General features: G+C 40.9%; 3 protein-coding genes and 1 pseudogene across 4 annotated transcripts in view; all 4 read right to left on the reverse strand.

Moving 5' to 3' along the window:
* The window catches only part of LOC115123122 (protocadherin gamma-C5-like), a 216303-nt gene extending 193580 nt beyond the window's left edge, over positions 1-22723 (reverse strand). For both annotated transcript variants that reach the window (XM_065018571.1, XM_065018561.1), the window contains exon 1: positions 20324-22723. In XM_065018571.1, coding sequence (XP_064874643.1) covers positions 20324-22723 — 2400 coding nt within the window. The remainder of the gene's footprint in view (positions 1-20323) is intronic.
* On the reverse strand, positions 4630-7044 carry LOC115121002 (protocadherin gamma-A11-like). Its single transcript, XM_029649995.2, has one exon. It carries the CDS (start codon positions 7042-7044, stop codon positions 4630-4632), a length of 2415 nt encoding a protein of 804 aa, XP_029505855.1.
* LOC115117568 (protocadherin gamma-A11-like) lies at positions 10640-13063 on the reverse strand. Its single transcript, XM_029646044.2, has one exon. The coding sequence runs from the start codon at positions 13061-13063 to the stop codon at positions 10640-10642; it is 2424 nt and encodes an 807-aa protein (XP_029501904.2).
* Positions 14718-17225, reverse strand: LOC115131038 (protocadherin beta-15-like; annotated as a pseudogene).
* Positions 22724-24071: the final 1348 nt, after the last annotated feature.

The following is a 24071-nucleotide window of genomic DNA, read 5'->3' on the forward strand; positions in this document are numbered from 1 at the left end:
GTACCCATTCACACGACACCAGCTTGATATGTCCCTTGTCCCTGTCGTTTTACCCACAGAGTAACAGCCCTGGTGCTCTCTGTCTCTCATTCTATTCTTTCTTTTTCTATGCTTGTCCTAGGGGTGAGATGAGCTGACAAATCATAACTGAGGAGGATTGTCACGGAGCCCGATGAGGAACACTGGATGCTGCGCTGTCTTCTCGCTCCTGGATGCTCTACTGCCCTAACTGTCCTGCTGTGTCTTTTACCACCTCTGAACCCCCTTACCCCAAACAGGGTTGCACCTGATCAGAGATTGAGCTGCATCATAACCTGGTACGGCAACTGTACCACCGCAGAAAGAAAGGAGTTTCAGAGGGTTATACGTGCAGCCGAACGCACAATTGGATGCACACTGCCTGCCCTCCAGGACACTTACAACACCAGGCCTGTTCAACCCGTTTCCATTACTCAGCGCGGGCAGCACTGGAGCACTACGGCAAAAACTGGAAAACTGGCAAATAATTTATAACCCCAGACCATCAAAGCACAGATCTGTGGAAGGGTCCAAAAAAATGTCTCCATTATTGAAGGTCCTCAAGAACACAGCGGCCTTCATCATTCTTAAATGGAAGAAGTTTGGAACCACCAAGACTCTTCCTAGAGCTGGCCGCCCGGCCAAACTGAGCAATTGAGGGAGAAGGGCCTTGGTCAGGGAGGTGACCAAGAACCCAATGGTCACTCTGACAGAGATCCAGAGTTTCTCTGTTGAGATGGGGGGCAAGGACTGGTCAGAATCGAGGGAAAGATGAACAGAACAAAGCACAGAGAGATCCTTGATGAAAACCTGCTCCAGAGCACTCAGGACATCAGACTGGGGCGATGGTTCACCTTCCAAAAGGACAATGGCCCTAAGCACACAGCCAAGACAATGCAGGAATGGCTTCGGGACAAGTCTCTGAATGTCCTTTAGTGGCCCAGCCAGAACACAGATTGAACCTAACCGAACATCTCTGGAGAGACCTTAAAATAGCTGTGCAGCAACGCTCCACATCCAACCTGACAGAGCTTGAAAGGATCTGCAGAGAGGAATGGGAGAAACTCCTCAAATACAGGTGTTCCAAGCTTGTAGCATCATACCCAAGAAGACCCGAAGCTGTAATCACTGTCAAAGGTTATTCAACAAAGTACTGAGTAAATGGTCTGAATACATTTGAAATATAATTATTGTTTTAATTTTTTTTTTAATTTGCAAACATTTCTGAAAACCTGTTTTGCTTAGTCATTATGGGGTATTGTGTGTAGATTGATGAGGGGGAAAATGATTTAATCACTTATAGAATAAGGCTGCAACGTAACAAAATGTAGAAAGATTCAAGGGGTCTGAAAACTTTCCGAATGCACTTCAGATATACAGTACCAGTCAAATTTTGGACACACCAACTCATTCAAGGGTTTTTCTTTATTTTTTACTGTTTTCTACAATGTAGAATAATGAAATAACCCATGTGGAATCATGTTGAAACCAAAATAGTGTTAAACAAATCTAAATATATTTTAGATTTTAGATTCTTCAAAGTAACCACCCTTTGCGTTGCTGGCAGCTTTGTACACTCTTGGCATTCTCTCTACCAGCTTCATGAGGAATGCTTTTCTAACATTCTTGAAGGAGTTCCCACACATGCTGAGCACTTGTTGGCTGATTTTCCTTCACTCTGCGGTCCAACTCATCCCAAACCATCTCAATTGGGTTGAGGTCGGGTGATTGTGGAGGCCAGGTCATCTGATGCAGCAGTCCATCACTCTCCTTCTTGGTCAAATAGCCATTATATAGCCTGGAGGCGTGTTGGGTCATTGTCCTGTTGAAAAACAAAGTATAGTCCCACTAAGCACAAACCAGATGGGATGGCGTAATGTTGCAGAATGTTGTGGTAGCCATGCTGGTTAAGTGTGCCTTGAATTCTAAATAAATCACTGACAGTATCACCAGCAAAGCACCCCCACACCATCACACCTCTTCCTCCATGCTTCACGGCGGGAACCACACACGCGGAGATCATCCGTTCACCTACTCTACATCTCTCACAAAGACATGGTGGTTGGAACCAACAATCTCAAATTTGGACCCATCAGACCAAAGGACAGATTTCCACCTGCCTAATGTCCATTGCTCGTGTTTCTTGGCCCAAGTAAGTCTCTTCTTACTATTGGTGTCCTTTAGTAGTGGTTTCTTTGTAGCAATTCGACCATGAAGGCCTGATTCATGCAGTCTCCTCTGAACTGTTGATGTTGAGATGTGTCTGTTACTTGAACTATGTGAAGCATTTATTTGGGCTGCAATCTGAGGTGCAGTTAACTCTAATAAATGTATCATTTCCAGCATAGGTAACTCTGTGTCTTCCTTTCCTGATGAGAGCCAGTTTCATTACAGTTCTTGAAATGCTCCTCATTAATCAACCTTCATATCTTAAAGTAATGATGGACTGTCATTTCTCTTTGCTTATTTGAACTGTTCTTGTCATAATCTGTACTTGGTCTTTTACCAAATAGGGCTATCTTCTGTATACCACCCCTACCTTGTCACAATACAACTGATTGGCTCAAACGCATTAAGAAGGAAATACATTCCACAAATTAACTTTTAACAAGGCACACCTGTTAATTGAAATGCATTACAGGTGACTACCTCATGAAGCTGGTTGAGAGAATGCCAAGAGTGTGCAAAGGTGTCATCATGGCAAATGTTGGCTACTTTAAAGAATCTAAAATATATAATATATTTTGATTTGTTTAACACTTTTTTGGTTACTACATGATTCCTTATGTGCTATTTCATCGTTTTGATGTCTTCACTATTATTCTACAATGTAGAAAATAGTAAAAATAAAGAAAAACCCTGGAATGAGTAGGTGACTCCAAAATGTTTACTGGTACTGTATATACAATATATTTAGCCCCAATATTTCTTGCTTCAACTGAAGAGGTCAAAACAATAATCTAAGAGGCTACATGACCAATTACATCAAATATGGAACCTATCAACCTGCCTGTACAGTGTCAAATATTTCCCTGTAAATTTACATATTTATACTGTCAGCAGTGTTGTCAGGCAAATACTGAAATTTTAAATGCTTTACAGTATACAATATACAATACAGAAGTATACTGTAAATGAGCCTACTGTAATCATTACAGCAACACAGCTAATATTTAATTACAGTAATTTACTCTGTTGCCAGTATAATGCTGTACATTTACAGCATATTACTGTAATCTGTTTTACAGTACAATACTCTTACTAATATTTTTACGGTAATTGTAATGAATGAATGGATGGATTGTTGAATGAATGAATTCAATTGAATGAGGAGAGGCAGCTTTGAATCTTACAGTATTTTAGTGTAATTGCATGGGATTGGTACAAGCAGGTTGGCTGCTATGTAACGTGTTTTCATATTACAGGGTATCAAATGTATATGAATAATTGGTCTTCAAAATCACTTGCATTTAACAAAGACTTCCAAATATTCAGTGACTACAGGGAAAAACAGACCAAGGACAACAAATACTTGAGGTTTGCTGCCACTCCAATCTGTCCCCTCTACATATTTCATTGTTGTGGCACTACCACCACATATATGTTAATTTGGTACACCACTCTCACTCACGGGTGCAACAAATGTCGTGTCTTACAAGGCACGCCTCAAAATGTGTTCATGAGCCAGAATCAACCATACCCACTAGTAGTAAAAATGTTTTTAACGATCCAAAAATATGGTAGGGTATTATATTCTTTGTGGTGGAATTATAGTTCCATTTTAAATACAGTACTTCTTTACAGTAACGTACTGTTACACCAATGTTTCATTGGAATTTGTGGTGGAATTATAGTTCCATTTTAAATACAGTACTTCTTTACAGTAACGTACTGTTACACCAATGTTTCATTGGAATTTGTGGTGGAATTATAGTTCCATTTTAAATACAGTACTTCTTTACAGTAAAGTACTGTTACACCAATGTTTCATTGGAATTGACGGTATCATTTACCAGTTACGCCTAAATTCACCCAGATTGCATTGCGATTCATGACTTTTTGCTGTAAATAATGAACATGGTACATTGCTGTTAGTTTTATTGTACAATATTGTAAAAACAACAATGCTTGTATCCAAATAAACGTTTCATTACCACACTGATTCAAAACTCAGTCTATTGAGTGACTGTGTGTGTGAGATGGGTGTTGGGGGAGAGAGAGACAAAGACAGAGAGGGAGATGGATTTAAAAATGGGATTGGGCACAACCTTAGATATATGATCAGGGGCAAATCTATTCGGAGTAAGAGGGTTCAGAGTCTGAGCTTAATGCATGCAACCCAAAGCATGAGGTTGGCACCTGAAACTGAAAATAGTCATCTACAGTTGGCATGAACCATTATTTATAAGAAATATGTTTTACAGGACACTTCCAATTACAATTAATAAGAATATTTTTCAGCATTTTACCCATAATGCAGTGCAACCTTGTGTTTATTTTCTGTTGAAATTATAGAAAGGACTAACAGTGTATAAACATGGGATAATGATGCACTGCCATGAAACAGGTGATTGTCTATGGGGAAAAAAAATTGTACAACACATCGTTGGACTAATTTAGTTTACAATAAAGGCCTACCTCTGGGGGGGACCCGTTGGAATCGCCAAGTTCTTCAGCAAAGTCTGTTGGAGTTTTTCTCGGAGTCTGGTCCGCAGGCAGCGTGTTGTCACTGTAAGATGTGACGAACTTGAAGTCACTTGTGCGTGAACCCGTCGTCATGTATGCGTCATAATTGTAAGTGCTGCGGAGAGTTCCCACTCCATCCCCCTCTGCGTAGTTGGGAGGGAGATACGCGCTGGGAATGGCGACCGCTCCATCAAACAACAGTCTGGGCTTTCTCCTGCGGCAAAACCTCACCGCCAGGATGACAATAATGAAGGTGAGGAAAAAGGTGGAGACAGACACCAGCCCGATGATCAGATAAGAGGTGAGTTTGGAATTGCTTTCATCATACGAGACATCTTTCAGTTCGGGCACTTCACCCATGTTATCAGAAATCACTAAATACATGGTACAGGTGGCAGAGAGAGAGGGCTGTCCGTTATCTTTCACTGACACAATGAGGTTCTGTTTCATGTTGTCAGATTCAGAAATGTCCCGCTGTGTCCTGATCTCTCCGCTGTGGAGACCAATAGTGAAAAGTCCCGTATCCGTGGATTTGACTATATGATAGGACAGCCAGGCGTTCTGGCCAGAGTCCGCGTCCACCGCAATCACCTTGGAAACCAGAGAGCCCCCGTGTGCAACTTTGGGGACCAGCTCGGTCATGAAGGAGTTCCACTCCGGGGCGGGATATAGTATCTGAGGAGAGTTGTCATTCACATCCGTTATGAACACACTGACCGCGACGTTGCTGCTGAGCGGAGGAGAACCGTTGTCTCTGGCCACCACGTGGACTTTAAAACTCCTGAACTGCTCATAATCAAACGACCTCACAGCGTGGATCACCCCCGTTTCTCCATTAACGGATAAAAACGAGGACACCGGAACACCGTTCACCTCACCAGGTAAGAGAGAATAAATCACTGTTCCGTTCTGTCTCCAGTCTGGGTCCCGTGCAGTAACGGAACACACGGAGTTACCGGGTTTGTTATTTTCAGTCACGTGTGCTTTATAGGACTGTTCCTCAAACACAGGTGGGTTGTCGTTGACGTCAGCTACAGATAACTGAACACTTTTAGAGGAGGACAGAGGTGGAGAGCCCTCGTCGGTGGCAGTGATAGTAATGTTGTAATCAGACACTAGTTCACGGTCCAGTTCGCCCGTGGTCACCAGAGAATAGTAGTTTTTGATGGATGGCACCAGCTTAAAGGGAAGGTTTTGCTGAATGGAGCAACGGACCTGTCGGTTATTCTCAGAGTCTCTATCCTGCACGTTAATGATGCCCACCTCTGTACCAGGAGACGCGTTCTCAGGTATGGGGTTAGTCAGAGATTGTAGATATATCACAGGGGCGTTGTCATTAATATCTGTGATGTCTATTATGACTTTAGAATATGATGCTAACCCTAAACCATCCTTAGCTTTGATGCGCAGTTCAAAATATGACATTTCTTCAAAATCAATTGTGCCGATCACTCTAATTTCTCCAGTCTTCCGGTCGATAGAAAATAATTTGTCATCTTCCTCTGACACGTGAGCGAAGTCATAGGTAACTTCCCCATTCACTCCGTCATCTGCATCTGTAGCACTCACTGTAACCACTACAGTATCTAAAGGAGAGTTTTCAGGCAGACTGGCTTTATAGACGGCCTGGCTAAACACTGGGGCGTTATCATTAGCATCCAGTACAGTGACGTGTATGACTACAGTACCTGATCTCTGCGGAGAACCTCCGTCTACAGCTGTAAGCAATACTTTGATTTCATTGCTTTGTTCACGATCAAGCTCTTTCTCTAGAACAAGCTCAACAGTATGACTATCAACTGTCAATAGGAAATGGTCATTTTTTTGTAAAGTGTACCTTTGCACTGCATTCTGTCCTAAATCTGCATCATGTGCCTGATCAAGTAAAAAACGAGCGCCTTTATCTGCTGATTCGCTCATTTCAATTTTAATCACTTCGTCCTTAAATTGCGGAGAATTATCATTTATATCTTGAACATGAAGACTAATATGTTGCACCTCCAAAGGATTCTCCAATACAAGTTCTTGTTTTAAAACACACGAAGCCTTCTTGCCACAAAGCCCCTCTCTGTCAATTCTCTCCGCAACAATCAGATCTCCGGTACTCAGATTAATGTCACAGTAACGTTTACGGTTCCCATCGGGATCAACACGGGCCTTACGAGCCGATAGTCTGCTCGCCTCCAGCCCGAGATCTTTGGCTATATTTCCAATAACAGATCCACGTTTCATCTCTTCCGGAAAAGAATAGCTCACGTCTCCATAGGCGGAGTGCAGCGGTAGAAGAAAGAAAGCAACGCTGCAGACCAGACCTGTCACCGAGATTCCTTTGTGCCCCATCCTGGGATTAAAACGTCAAAACACAATATAGCCTTGATAATACAATGTGAACAAATAGTATTCCACAAAAATATTCAACTTGATGAAAATAATATCCTCAAAATTTTCAAGCAATCTGACCGTCTCCAGTCTTTTCCGCAGCTTAATGGGACCCGAACACCCGAGTCTTGTTACAACACCAGTGGGTGGAGAACTGGATCTATCCAAACACAGCTGGTGAACAGCGACACAGTCAGTACTCTTCAGAAATTACACATGTCAACATACATTCTTCTATATCTGTATTTCAGGTCAAGTCGTAATAGGAAGCTAAATTTTTAGCCGGCATGATTGAATAATGTGCAGCCTACTAATATAGGTCTACATCTTTCAAACCATAAATACATGTAATTCCTTGTTGCAAAATAACCTAATAGAAATACACAGAAAACAACATTAAAAAGCCTAAAACATAAACCATAGCATTGAAATCATGCATTGAGTTAAGTTTGGTCTAGCTGGAAGGAACACATTAGAAAAGGTTATGACACATCGGGGAGAACGTGTATGGGCTACCTACATAGCAAATGACATGTTATGTTGCTATTTTAGTCGACACTATCGTCAGAATGGACAAACACAAAAACAGAGAGTAGCCTATGGGAAAGAAAGAAGGTGAGGACAGTCAAGTAGCAATGACTCGTAGTAAACCCCGCTGGCCTTATGTTGGATTTTCTGCATGTTCAGCACCATGGACAGCAACACTGAGGCTCAAGCCGCAAATCAGATACTGTCACACCACTTCTCCACAGACAGTACTTTTTATTTTCCATCCTTTTTCCAAATAAGCCTATTCCAACAGAGCAAAACTCCTATATCAACCCATTTTCAGTGAACTCAAAACGCTGCACTGTGTATGTGAAAAATCCAACCAATCTATTCATCAAAAAATAACAGAATCACAAATCCCATCACAACTAAAAATATCCATCAGCAACTATACATCAGCGCCTAAGTAGTTCTCACTTCAGCTGAGGGGATCTAAATGAGGATCTAAAATGCTTAATTACAAGTCAGACCTGGATCACTAACACATTACGTCAAACCTGGATCACTAACACATTACCTCAAACCTGGATCACTAACACATTACCTCAAACCTGGATCACTAACACATTACCTCAAACCTGGATCATTAACACATTACGTCAAACCTGGATCACTAACACATTACCTCAAACCTGGATCACTAACACATTACCTCAAACCTGGATCACTAACACATTACCTCAAACCTGGATCATTAACACATTACGTCAAACCTGGATCACTAACACATTACCTCAAACCTGGATCACTAACACATTACCTCAAACCTGGATCACTAACACATTACCTCAAACCTGGATCACTAACACATTACCTCAAACCTGGATCACTAACACATTACGTCATACCTGGATCACTAACACATTACCTCAAACCTGGATCACTAACACATTACCTCAATCCTGGATCACTAACACATTACCTCAAACCTGGATCATTAACACATTACCTCAAACCTGGATCACTAACACATTACCTCAAACCTGGATCACTAACACATTACGTCAAACCTGGATCACTAACACATTACGTCATACCTGGATCACTAACACATTACCACAAACCTGGATCACTAACACATTACCACAAACCTGGATCACTAACACATTACGTCAAACCTGGATCACTAACACATTACGTCATACCTGGATCACTAACACATTACCACAAACCTGGATCACTAACACATTACCACAAACCTGGATCACTAACACATTACCACAAACCTGGATCACTAACACATTACCTCAAACCTGGATCACTAACACATTACGTCAAACCTGGATCACTAACACATTACGTCATACCTGGATCACTAACACATTACCTCAAACCTGGATCACTAACACATTACCACAAACCTGGATCACTAACACATTACCACAAACCTGGATCACTAACACATTACCACAAACCTGGATCACTAACACATTACCTCAAACCTGGATCACTAACACATTACGTCAAACCTGGATCACTAACACATTACCTCAAACCTGGATCACTAACACATTACCTCAAACCTGGATCACTAACACATTACCTCAAACCTGGATCACTAACACATTACCTCAAACCTGGATCACTAACACATTACCTCAAACCTGGATCACTAACACATTACGTCAAACCTGGATCACTAACACATTACCTCAAACCTGGATCACTAACACATTACCACAAACCTGGATCACTAACACATTACCACAAACCTGGATCACTAACACATTACCTCAAACCTGGATCACTAACACATTACCTCAAACCTGGATCACTAACACATTACCTATAGACAAGTTGTGATATTGAAGTTGTGCTGTAAAAAACAAATCATCGGGAAAAAAATGTATTTTACGTAGTGATGCTATTTTTCCCGATGATTCGTTTTTTTACAGCAGAACTTCAATATCACAACTTACTCTCATTTTAAATGTATTTTATATAGCATCATTACTCTAATTTTAAATGTATTTTATTTAGCATCATTACTCTCATTTTAAATGTATTTTATATAGCATCATTACTCTCATTTTAAATGTATTTTATATAGCATCATTACTCTAATTTTAAATGTATTTTATATAGCATCATTACTCTCATTTTAAATGTATTTTATATAGCATCATTACTCTAATTTTAAATGTATTTTATATAGCATCATTACTCTAATTTTAAATGTATTTTATTTAGCATCATTACTCTCATTTTAAATGTATTTTATATAGCATCATTACTCTAATTTTAAATGTATTTTATATAGCATCATTACTCTAATTTTAAATGTATTTTATATAGCATCATTACTCTAATTTTAAATGTATTTTATATAGCATCATTACTCTAATTTTAAATGTATTTTATATAGCATCATTACTCTCATTTTAAATGTATTTTATATAGCATCATTACTCTCATTTTAAATGTATTTTATATAGCATCATTACTCTCATTTTAAATGTATTTTATATAGCATCATTACTCTAATTTTAAATGTATTTTATATAGCATCATTACTCTCATTTTAAATGTATTTTATATAGCATCATTACTCTCATTTTAAATGTATTTTACATAGCATCATTACGCTCATTTTAAATGTATTTTATATAGCATCATTACTCTCATTTTAAATGTATTTTATATAGCATCATTACTCTCATTTTAAATGTATTTTATATAGCATCATTACTCTCATTTTAAATGTATTTTACATAGCATCATTACTCTCATTTTAAATGTATTTTACATTGCATCATTACTCTCATTTTAAATGTATTTTATATAGCATCATTACTCTCATTTTAAATGTATTTTATATAGCATCATTACTCTCATTTTAAATGTATTTTATATAGCATCATTACTCTCATTTTAAATGTATTTTATATAGCATCATTACTCTCATTTTAAATGTATTTTACATTGCATCATTACTCTAATTTTTGCTCAAATTGTTTTAAAACGTGTCTTAACTGAAAATGTGGAACACACAACAAGATACTATTTTTTATTTACGAAGAAGGCCTACCTCTGGAGGGGACCCATCGGAGTTGTCAAATTCTTCAGCAAAGTCTGAGGGAGTTTTTCTCAGAGTCTGATCCGCGGGCAGTGTGTTGTCACTGTAAGATGTGACGAACTTGAAGTCACTTGTGCGCGAACCCGTCGTCAGGTATGCATCAAAATTGTAGGTGCTGCGGAGAGTTCCCACTCCATCCCCCTCTGCATAGTTGGGAGGGAGATAGGCGCTGGGGATGGCGACCGCTCCGTCAAACAACAGTCTGGGCTTTCTCATGCGGCAAAACCTCACAGCCAGGATGACAATGACGAAGGTGAGGAAAAAGGTGGAGACAGACACCAGCGCGATGATCAGATAAGAGGTGAGTTTGGAATTGCTCTCATCATAAGAGATGTCTTTCAGTTCTGGCACTTCAGCCAAGTTATCAGAAATCACTAAATAAATTGTACAGGTGGCAGAGAGAGAGGGCTGTCCGTTATCTTTCACTGACACAATGAGGTTCTGTTTCATGCTGTCAGATTCAGAAATGTCCCGCTGTGTCCTGATCTCTCCACTGTGGAGACCAATAGTGAAAAGTCCCGTATCAGTTGATTTGACTATATGATAGGACAGCCAGGCGTTCTGGCCAGAGTCTGCGTCCACCGCTATCACCTTGGAAACCAGAGAGCCCCCGTGCGCAGCTTTGGGGACCAGTTCGGTCATGAAGGATTTGCCCTCCGGGGCGGGATATAGTATCTGAGGAGAGTTGTCATTCACATCCGTTATGAACACACTGACCGTGACGTTGCTGCTGAGCGGAGGAGAACCGTTGTCTCTGGCCACCACGTGGACTTTAAAACTCCTGAACTGCTCATAATCAAACGACCTCACAGCGTGGATCACCCCCGTTTCTCCGTTAATGGATAAAAACGAGGACACTGGGACACCGTTCACCTCACCAGGTAAGAGAGAATAAATCACTGTTCCGTTCTGTCTCCAGTCTGGGTCCCGTGCAGTAACGGAACACACGGAGGAACCGGGTTTGTTATTTTCAGTTACGTGGGCTTTATAGGACTGTTCCTCAAACACAGGTGGGTTGTCGTTGACGTCAGCTACAGATAACTGAACACTTTTAGAGGAGGACAGAGGTGGAGAGCCCTCGTCGGTGGCAGTGATTGTAATGTTGTAATCAGACACTAGTTCTCGGTCCAGTTCGCCCGTGGTCACCAGAGAATAGTAGTTTTTGATGGATGGCACCAGCTTAAAGGGAAGGTTTTGCTGAATGGAGCAACGGACCTGTCGGTTATTCTCAGAGTCTCTATCCTGCACGTTAATGATGCCCACCTCTGTACCAGGTGACGCGTTCTCAGGTATGGGGCTAGTCAGAGATTGTAGATAAATAACAGGGGCATTGTCATTAACATCAGTGATTTCTATTATCAATGTAGAGTAGGATGCTAACCCTAAACCGTCCTTTGCACTGATCTGCATTTCATATGAAGACTCCTTTTCATAATCTACTGGACCAACAACTATAATTTTTCCATTCATATGATCTAGATTAAATACTTTGCTATTTTCATCTGAAACATCATCGAATTCATATGTAACTTCACCATTCAATCCCTCATCTGCATCCGTAGCACTCACTGTAACCACTACAGTATCTAAAGGAGAGTTTTCAGGCAGACTGGCTTTATAGACGGCCTGGCTAAACACTGGGGCGTTATCGTTAGCATCCAGTACAGTGACGTGTATGACTACAGTACCTGATCTCTGCGGAGAGCCTCCGTCCATCGCTGTAAGTAATAACTTGATTTCATGGTGCCCCTCGCGGTCTAGCTCTTTGTCTAACACTAACTCGCTGTATTTGCGTCCACCACTTTTGGCTTTGACATTCAAAATAAAATGTTCATTTCTTTGTAGTGTATAGCTCTGAACCGTATTCTGTCCTATGTCAGCGTCATGGGCCTCATCTAGAGAAAAACGAACGCCTTTGTCTGCTGATTCCCTAATTTCCATTTTGATAATATCCTTTTTAAACTGTGGGGAATTATCATTTATATCTTGGACATGAAGACTAATACGGTGAAGCTCCAACGGATCTTCAAGCACAAGTTCCTGTTTTAATACGCACGAAGCCTTCTTGCCACAAAGCCCATCTCTGTCAATCCTTTCAGCTATAGTCAAATCTCCCGTACTTAGATTAATGTCACAATACCGTTCGTGGTTCCCTTCGGTAACAATTCGGGCCTTACGAGCGGGCAGTCTGCTCGTCTCCAGCCCGAGATCCTTAGCTATATTTCCAATAACAGATCCGCGTTTCATCTCCTCTGGAAAAGAAAAGCTCACTTCTCCATTGGCGGAGTGCAGCATTACAATAAAGAAAGCAAAGCCGCATAGCAGGACTGTCATCGAGATTCCTTTGTGCCCCATCCTGGAATTAAAACGCAAAAACACAATATAGCCTTGATAATAAAATGTAAACAAATAGTATTCCACACAAAGGTTCAGCTTGATGAAAATAATATCCTCAAAATGTTCAAGCAATCTGACCGTCTCCAATATTTTCTGCAGAATGACACCCGAGTCTGGTTTACAACAGCAGTGGGTAGAGAACTGGATCAAACCAAACACAGCTGGTGAACAGCGACACTTTGCGTACTCAACAGAATGTACATTATTTGCTTACAGATTTCTTAATGTTTCACCGAGAAGTGGTTAGAAATACCCCTCAGTAAGTTTGATTTGTTAATTTACTATTAGAAAACGAAAGAGAAACACGGAAAACTAAAGGATATTAAACAATACAAACATAAATTATTAAAATCACCCCCACACTTTTTTTCATCATTTAAGATCAGATATACTATGAATATAAAATACAACACATGTGCAAGAGAGGCAACAAAGCAATATATCCGATGCTGGTTCCTCAGCCAGAGCAAACTCATAACTGCTATAGAAAAAACAGAGCAGGGGAAGGAATAAGAATATGAAGGTCAAACTGGTTTAAATAGGATTTTAGCCATCTTAGCCATTTCAGCACCATGGACAGTGACAGTGCGAGGACTCTCGTTGCTCTTCAGACGGTCTCACGACGCTTCTCCCATCACTCAGTTACTAATCAATACAAATGCCCAACTAGCTGGAATCATTTACTTATAGAAATCAGGACATTCAAATCACACAGTGAAGTTAAGATAGCCCTTTTTCACATGTCAAGAACAAAGTGTTTGTGTTTTTATTAACTAGGAGAAACGTCAACACGTGACGATATTTGTAATGATGTATATATTATAGGCAGCCAACTTAGTGTTTTTAGTTGCATCATTTATTTGTATTTGTTGGAGGCCCATTAGTAGGTGTATAACAACTTTTTTATCCTCAGAATTGACCTTTTATCATCATTATTATTATTTGATTTATTTATTATTATTTCATTGTTATTATTATTATTATTTGACAGTAGTTGAAATATGATTCTTGTTAATAAGTACTGTTTGTTTTATGAGGGGTTGGTTTTTCATTTGGAACATTCTTTAAACCGAGAAGGTGCATCTCAAGAGATTTCATCCTGTAAAATGTTTAAAAAATAAATATCTCTCCAAACACAGCATTTCTCTTTTCTTGCCTCTTTCCAAACAGGCTTTCACTCCTCCAGTGCCAAAACAGAATTGCATCTCATTGTTAATGTGCCCCTAATCACAAAACTGTGAAGGCCAGGCTATCGTGAAAAATCCCCAGATTCTATCAATCACAAAACTGTGAAGGCCAGGCTATCGTGAAAAATCCCCAGATTCTATCAATCACAAAAAGAACTTCCCACATTACAACTCAAGCAAATCACACACAATAGACCATCGGGATTTCTCAAGTAAAAACAGAGAGGATTGAAATAGTATTTTAAAACATTTCAAATATCATGAAACCAAAGCATACATAACTTGCTGTTGTAGTAAAGCTGGGCTAATGAGGAAAAGCTGTTTCTCCAGAATGTGATTATACTAAGTATGTTAGCTACAATGAATTTAGCCTCAATACTATCATATTGGCCTATAAACAAATCTACTGTATGATTAATATAGAATTAAAGCCCTACCTCTGGTGACCCTTCGGAGTCGTCATGATCTTCAGAAAAGTCATTTGGAGTTTTTCTCAGAGTCTGGTCTGCAGGCAGCGTGTTGTCATTGTAAGATGTGAGGAACTTGAAGTCACTTGTGCGCGAACCCGTCGTCGGGTATGCATCATAATTGTAAGTACTGCGGAGAGTTCCGGCGCCATCCACCTCTGCGTAGTTGGGAGGGAGATACGCACTGGGGATGGCTACCGCTCCGTCAAACAACAGTCTGGGCTTTCTCCTGCGGCAAAACCTCACGGCCAGGATGACAATAATGAAGGTGAGGAAAAAGGTGGAGACGGACACCAGCGCGATGATCAGATAAGAGGTGAGTTTGGAATTGCTCTCATCATAAGAGATGTCTTTCAGTTCTGGCACTTCAGCCAAGTTATCAGAAATCACTAAATAGATGGTACAGGTGGCAGAGAGAGAGGGCTGTCCGTTATCTTTCACTGACACAATGAGGTTCTGTTTCATGCTGTCAGATTCAGAAATGTCCCGCTTTGTTCTGATCTCTCCACTGTGGAGACCAATAGTGAAAAGTCCCGTATCAGTTGATTTGACTATATGATAGGACAGCCAGGCGTTCTGGCCAGAGTCTGCGTCCACCGCTATCACCTTGGAAACCAGAGAGCCCCCGTGCGCAGCTTTGGGGACCAGTTCGGTCATGAAGGATTTCCCCTCCGGGGCGGGGTATAGTATCTGAGGAGAGTTGTCATTCACATCCGTTATGAACACACTGACCGTGACGTTGCTGCTGAGCGGAGGAGAACCGTTGTCTCTGGCCACCACGTGGACTTTAAAACTCCTGAACTGCTCATAATCAAACGACCTCACAGCGTGGATCACCCCCGTGTCTCCGTTAACGGATAATAATGAGGACACTGGGACACCGTTCACCTCACCAGGTAAGAGAGAATAAATCACTGTACCGTTCTGTCTCCAGTCTGGGTCCCGTGCAGTAACGGAACATAAGGAAGAACCGGGTTTGTTATTTTCAGTCACGTGGGCTTTATAGGACTGTTCCTCAAACACAGGTGGGTTGTCGTTGACGTCAGCTACAGATAACTGAACACTTTTAGAGGAGGACAGAGGTGGAGAGCCCTCGTCGGTGGCAGTGATTGTAATGTTGTAATCAGACACTAGTTCACGGTCCAGTTCGCCCGTGGTCACCAGAGAATAGTAGTTTTTGATGGATGGCACCAGCTTAAATGGGAGGTTTTGCTGAATGGAGCAACGGACCTGTCGGTTATTCTCAGAGTCTCTATCCTGCACGTTAATGATGCCCACCTCTGTACCAGGTGACGCGTTCTCAGGTATGGGGTTAGTCAGAGATTGTAGATAAATCACAGGAGCGTTGTCATTAACATCAGTGATTTCAATAATTAAAAAAGAATATGATGTTAAACCTGCCCCATCCTTAGCCCTTATTTGTAATTCATAAGATGACGCCTCCTCATAGTCAACTTTCCCAATAATTCTTACTTCACCTGTTTTGTGATCTAGAGAGAATAAATGTACATATTCATCTGAAACATGGTCAAAGTTGTATGTTACTTCGCCATTTGCTCCGTCATCTGCATCTGTAGCACTCACTGTAACCACTACAGTATTTAAAGGAGAGTTTTCAGGCAGACTGGCTTTATAGACGGCCTGGTTAAACACTGGGGCGTTATCGTTAGCATCCAGTACAGTGACGTGTATGACTACAGTACCTGATCTCTGCGGAGAGCCTCCATCTACAGCTGTAAGCAATACTTTCAACTCGTGTTGTTGTTCACGATCTAGCTCTTTGTCTAATACCAATTCGGCGTATTTGCGTCCCCCTGTTTTAGTATTAACATTTAAAACGAAATTTTCATTTCTTTCTAGTGTATAACTCTGAACCATATTCTGTCCTATATCTGCGTCGTGGGCCTCGTCTAGAGAAAAACGAGCCCCCTTGTCTGCGGATTCTCCTATTTCAAATTTAATCAAATCCTCTGTGAATTGTGGAGAATTATCATTTATATCTTGAACATGAAGACTAATACGGTGCAGCTCCAAAGGATTCTCCAACACAAGTTCCTGTTTTAAAACACACGAAGCCTTCTTGCCACAAAGCCCCTCTCTGTCAATTCTCTCCGCAACAATCAATTCTCCGGTACTCAGATTGATGTCACAGTAACGTTTACTGTTCCCTTCGGTGTCAGTACGGGCATTACGAGAGGAAAGTCTGCTCGCCTCCAGCCCGAGATCTTTGGCTATATTTCCAATAACAGATCCACGTTTCATCTCCTCCGGAAAAGAATAGCTCACGTCTCCATAGGCGGAGTGCAGCGGTAGAAGAAAGAAAGCAACGCTGCAGACCAGACCTGTCACCGAGATTCCTTTGTGACCCATCCTGAGATTAAAAACGTCGATAGACCCTTAATCCAAAATAATATAATGTAGATAAATTGTATTCCACAAAAGCAGGAAGTTTGATGAAAATAACATCCATAAAACCTGCAGTTTGACCGTGTCCAATAATTTCAAATGCGGAATGAAAACCGAATACCCGAGCCTTGTAACAACAGCAGTGGGTGGATAACTGGATCTATCCAAACACAGCTGGTGAACAGCGACACTGTCAGTAATCTTTAAAAAGTACACATAGTGACAGTAATAATTCTGAATATATATTTCAGGAAAAGCCGTCATAAGAAAGTCAATAAGTGGTCTGCATGATTGATTACTGAACAATTGAATATAAAATCCCCCGTAGTTTATGAAAATAACCAAATAGAACCAGGAAACGATAAAAAGCCACACAGGAACAGAAAGGATATGTAAACCGATCCCACGCTTTTTTTCACGAGATATAGATTATGTGGAAGAAATACGTTGCAAATTTCAGATTTATAGTGCTGTTTTTTTTGTTGTCAACACACATTCATCAGCGCAATACGCAAAAACAGAGAGTATGGCAATGGGTGGAAATGATGATGGTCAAACAACGATGAATAAATGTATTCATAGTAAACCCTTCTGGTTTATAATTGGACTATAGTACCATGGCCAGCGGCACAGCAAGGCCGCTGCATTTCAGACGTTCTAACCCCAAACGCCACTTCTCTCGTCACTCTGTTTAGATATGCTAGCTCTCCACATACAGGATTTCTCTTTTGTAACTCCTGTCCAAATAGGCCTTCATGCCAACAGGCCACAATCCTAAGAGCAAACACATTTTAATAGAACTCCTGCTTGGGGCGGCAGGGTAGCCTAGTGGTTAGAGCGTTGGACTAGTAATCGAAAGGTTGCAAGTTCGAATCCCTAGCTGACAAAGTACAAATCTGTCGTTCTGCCCCTGAACAGGCAGTTAATTGAATATAAGAATTTGTTCTTAACTGACTTGCCTAGTAAAATAAAAATTGCCTATATGCTTGATCAACTGGATAGATTTAGTCCCCGGTCAGGATTAACTACATAAAACACAAGAAGTAGTTGTACAAAAAAACCAGAACAAATAACTAATCAAATGAAAACCATCGACAATCTTTGAATCAGCTCAAATCATACGGACAAAACAGACGGAGTACAGCATTACAAGAAAGAAAACAAAGCCCCAGACCTGTCACCGAGATTCCTTTGTGCCCCATCCTGGGTTCAAAAACGTCGATACACCCTTAATCCAAAATAATATAATGTAGATAAATAATATTCCACAAAAAAAATAATTCAACACCCATTCAGTCAGAGCAATGCCCTGAAAAGTATGCCAAAAATATACTGAATAAAAATATAAACCCAACATGAAACAATTTCAATGATTTTGCTGAGTAACAGTTCATATAAGGAAATCAGTCAAATGAAATACATTCATTAGGGCATATTCTATGGATTTCAGATGACTGGGCAGGGGTGCAGCCTTGGTTCGGCCTTGGAGGGCATAGGCCAACCCACTTGGCAGCCAGGTCCACTTACTGGGGAGCCAGGCCCAGCCAATCAGAACGAGTGTTTTCCCCTACAAAATGGCTTTATTACAGACAGAAATATGCTTTAGCCCCCCAAATGCTCACTAACAGGGATGTAAACACATTTTTGCATAATATTTGGGAGAAATAAGATTTTTGTGCATGTGGAATATTTCTGGAATATTTTATTACAGTTCATAAAACATGGGACCAGCACTTTACATGTTGTGTTTATATTTTTGTTCTGTGTAGTTTGGGATTTTTCATAAAACTGAGTTTACATTTTCAGCACCATGGACACTAACGCTGCAAAATCCCTCTGCACTTCAGATACAGAGCCTATAGAAGGTCTACACCCCCTATGGATTTCTTCACATTGTTTTATGTTACAAAGTTGGATTCAAATTGAATTAATTATATACATATATATATATATATATATATATATAATATATAAAAAATGTCAACGATCTACTCAAAATACTCTGTAATGTCAAAGTGGAAGAAAAATGATATATTTGTTGAAGGTTAACGGCAAATAAACCACTAATATACCTTGATTAGATAAGTATTCATCCCCCGGGTCAATACATGTTAAAAACACCTTGTCACTGATTACAGCTGTGACTCTTCTTGGGTAAGTCTCATAAGAGCTTTGCACACCTGTATTGTGAAATGTTTGTCCATTATTCTTTTCAAGATTACTCAAGATCAGTCTAGGTGTTGGGGATCATGGCTAGACAGCCATTTTCATGTATTGCCATAGAGTAAATGGTGTAAATCACACTGAAGCAGATTTTCCTCTAGGATTTGTTTTCTTTGCAGTGTTTCTTTTGCAGTTTTACTTTAATGCCTTATTACATATGTATGTTTTGGAATATTCTGTATATTTGTATTCTTCTTTTCACTCTGTCATTCAGGTCATTATTGTGGAGTCACTTCAATGTTGTTGATTCATCCTCACTTTTCTTCCATCACAGAAATTGAACTCTGTAGATGTTTTAAAATCACCAATGGCCCTAAGCACTGTCCTTCCTTCCTGCAGCTCAGTTCAGAAGGACGACATCTTTGATGTGTCTGGGTGATTTATTACATCATCCACAGTAACATGTTTTAACTTGACCATTATTAAAGATATATTCAACGTCTGATTTGTTATTGTTACCCATCCACCAATCACCGCCTGTCTTTGTGAGGCTTTCGAAAAGCTCCCTGGTCTTTGTACTTGAATCTGTACTTGAAATTCAATTCTTGACTGAGGGACCTTACAGATGTTGTATGTATGGGGGACATAGGAAGGGGTAGTCATTCAAAAATCACGTCAACACATTATTTCAGGCTATATAACTTAATAGGTTCTTACGTTAAGCCACATTTTGCTTCTGAAATCATTTAGGCTTGCCTAAACAAAGGGGGTTATTACATTATCTTTTCATTTCCACATTATGCAGCTTTTTGTCTAGATCAATCTATTTATGACTTTTTGCAAATCCAATCAGTTTTCCACGTTGATTCAACGTCAGCACAATTATTTTTTTAGGTTTGAAATGATGTGGAAAAAACGTTGATCAACCAGTTTTTTTCCCAGTGGGATAGCATATTTTTTTAAAATCCAGCCTTTAAATTATCGTAAAGCCCTACCTCTGGGGACCCCTCAGAATCGTCAAGATCTTCAGCAAAGTCAAGGGAAGTTTTTCTCAGAGTCTGGTCTGCAGGCAACTTGTTGTCATTGTAAGATGTGACGAACTTGAAGTCACTTGTGCGCGAGCCCGTCGTCAGGTATGCGTCATAATTGTAAACGCTGCGGAGAGTTCCCGCGCCATCCACCTCTGCGTAGTTGGGAGGGAGATACGCGCTGGGGATGGTGACCGCTCCGTCAAACAACAGTCTGGGCTTTCTCCTGCGGCAGAATTTCACGGCCACGTTGACGATAATGAAGGTGAGGAAAAAGGTGGAGACGGACACCAGCGCTATGATCAGATAAGAGGTGAGTTTGGAATTGCTCTCATCATAAGAGACATCTTTCAGTTCTGGCACTTCAGCCAAGTTATCAGAAATCACTAAATAAATTGTACAGGTGGCAGAGAGAGAGGGCTGTCCGTTATCTTTCACTGACACAATGAGGTTCTGTTTCATGCTGTCAGATTCAGAAATGTCCCGCTGTGTCCTGATCTCTCCGCCGTGGAGAGCAATAGTGAAAAGTCCCGTATCAGTTGATTTGACTATATGATAGGACAGCCAGGCGTTCTGGCCAGAGTCCGCGTCCACCGCTATCACCTTGGAAACCAGAGAGCCCCCGTGCGCAGCTTTGGGGACCAGCTCGGTCATGAAGGATTTCCCCTCCGGGGCGGGGTACAGTATCTGAGGAGAGTTGTCATTCACATCCGTTATGAACACACTGACCGTGACGTTGTTGCTGAGCGGAGGAGAACCGTTGTCTCTGGCCACCACGTGGACTTTAAAACTCCTGAACTGCTCATAATCAAACGACCTCACAGCGTGGATCACCCCCGTGTCTCCGTTAACGGATAATAACGAGGACACTGGGACACCGTTCACCTCACCGGGTAAGAGAGAATAAATCACTGTTCCGTTCTGTCTCCAGTCTGGGTCCCGTGCAGTAACAGAACACACGGAGGAACCGGGTTTGTTATTTTCAGTCACGTGGGCTTTATAGGACTGTTCCTCAAACACAGGTGCGTTGTCGTTGACGTCAGCTACAGATAACTGAACACTTTTAGAGCAGGATAGAGGTGGAGAGCCCTCGTCGGTGGCAGTGATTGTAATGTTGTAATCAGACACCAGTTCTCGGTCCAGTTCGCCCGTGGTCACCAGAGAATAATAGTTTTTGATGGATGGCACCAGCTTAAAGGGGAGGTTTTGCTGAATGGAGCAGCGGACCTGCCGGTTATTCTCAGAGTCTCTATCCTGCACGTTAATGATGCCCACCTCTGTACCAGGAGACGCGTTCTCAGGTATGGGGCTAGTCAGAGATTTGAGATAAATCATAGGGGCATTGTCATTAAGATCCGTTATTTCTACTATCAACGTTGCATATGACGCCAACCCTAAGCCATCCTTCACACTGACTTGCATTTCATATGAGGATTCTTCTTCATAATCTAGTGACCCAACAACTGTAATTTCTCCTGTTTTATAGTTTATAGAAAACACATTACTTTTTTCATCTGAAACATGATCAAAGCCATATGTGACTTCGCCATTCAATCCCTCATCTGCATCCGTAGCACTCACTGTAACCACTACAGTATTTAAAGGAGAGTTTTCAGGCAGACTGGCTTTATAGACGGCCTGGCTAAACACTGGGGCGTTATCGTTAGCATCCAGTACAGTGACGTGTATGAGTACAGCACCTGATCTCTGCGGAGAGCCTCCATCAGATGCAACTAGTATTAGATGTATCTCTTGCTCCTTTTCACGATCTAGCTCCTTGTCTAACACTAATTCACCGTACTTGCGTCCCCCATTGTTGGTATTAACATTCAAAATGAAGTGATCATTTATTTCTAGAGTATAGCCTTGAACCGTATTTTGTCCTATATCAGTATCATGGGCCTCGTCTAGAGAAAAACGAGCACCTTTGACTGCAGACTCTCTTATTTCCATTTTGATAATCTCTTCCTTAAATTGCGGTGCGTTATCATTTATATCTTGAACATGAAGACTAATACGGTGCAGCTCCAAAGGATTCTCCAACACAAGTTCCTGGTTTAAAACACACGAAGCCTTCTTGCCACAAAGCCCCTCTCTGTCAATTCTCTCCGCAACAATCAGATCTCCGGTACTCAGATTAATGTCACAGTAACGTTTACGGTTCCCTTCGGTGTCAATACGGGCCTTACGAGCGGACAGTCCTCTCGCCCCCAGCCCGAGATCCTTGGCTATGTTTCCAATCACAGATCCGCGTTTCATCTCCTCCGGAAAAGAATACCCCAGGTCTGCATTGGCGGAGTGCAGCGGTAGAAGAAAGAAAACAAAGACGCAGATCAGGCCTGTTATCGAGATTCCTTTGTGACTCATCCTGGGATTAAACACGTCAAAATAACATATAGTCTAAATACTGCAGTGTAAACGAATAATATTCCACAAAAAGATGCCGTTTGATCAAAATGGTATCCTCAAAATGTGCATGCTGTATATGTCCGTGTCCACTCTTTCCGCAGCTAAATGGTACACGAACACCCGATCCTTATAACAACACCAGTAGGTGGAGAACGGTATCTATAAAAACGTAGCTGTTCAACAGCGACAGAGTGAGTATACTTCAGATATTATACATATTACCTGACATTATTTTAAATGTTCCACGAAAAGTCGTTCTAGGCCTATAAATAACCTAGGCTGAATTGATTTATAAACTAATAAACTAAATAACCAAAAAGAAGACCAAAAAACGACATGATAAAAATCACAAAAACATTCATTATTGCCAATCATCCTGTGTTGATTTGAGTTAAGATCAGGTGGATTAAAGACAGTATACAATAGAACACATGCGAGAGGGGGTGCAGTAGGCTACAATTCAAATATCAAATGTATGCAATTGATGGTGCTGGTCATTCAGCCACAACAACTCATCAGTGCTATAAACAAAAACAGAGTATGGCAAGGAATGAAAGTTATGACAGTCAACAACCATTATTAGTAAACCCTACTGGCAGGGAAGGGAATTGTGTGCATTTTCAGCTGCATGGACAGCAACAAGGCGAGGCGCTGCCAGTCAGACACTTAACACCACTTTAAAAAAATGTATTTTTACTTAAGTAGGCATGTCAGTTAGGAATAAATTCTTGTTTGCAATGACGCCCTACCACTAACCTGAGCGATGCTGGGCCAATTGTGCGCTGCCCTATGGGACTCCCAATCACGGCCGTTGGGATTCAGCCTGGAATCGAACCACGGTCTGAAGTGACGCCACTAGCACTGAGATGCAGTGCCTTAGACCACTGCGCCACTGGGAAGATGCATTCGCTCATCACTGACTGTAAATAGCTCTCCATATTAGGAAAGTATTTATCTCATTCCCAAAACAAGCTAAATATCCCCTCACTCCAACAGAGCCAAATATCAACCCATTTCCTTAAACTCAAAACTGTGCAGAGTATATGTGAAAAATCCAATCACAAACAGTAGGCTACATATCCCACATCACAAACCACACCACATAATGTTAACATCCGTGTATTTCTCACCTTAATTTAGGGGGGATTGAAAAAAATCATCCAATGAGTTGCAAAGTACATCACAACTTGACAACTAACAAGTTGCCTAAATAGTCAAGCTGCATTACACATTCCTGTGTACCCATGGGGAGAATGATTTTCTCTAGGGTATTTTAAAAAGAAAAACCTCTTAGCTGTAATTGGAT

The sequence above is a fragment of the Oncorhynchus nerka genome, linkage group LG5 (assembly GCF_034236695.1).
Source record: "Oncorhynchus nerka isolate Pitt River linkage group LG5, Oner_Uvic_2.0, whole genome shotgun sequence".
Classification (NCBI taxonomy): Eukaryota; Metazoa; Chordata; class Actinopteri; order Salmoniformes; family Salmonidae; genus Oncorhynchus; species Oncorhynchus nerka.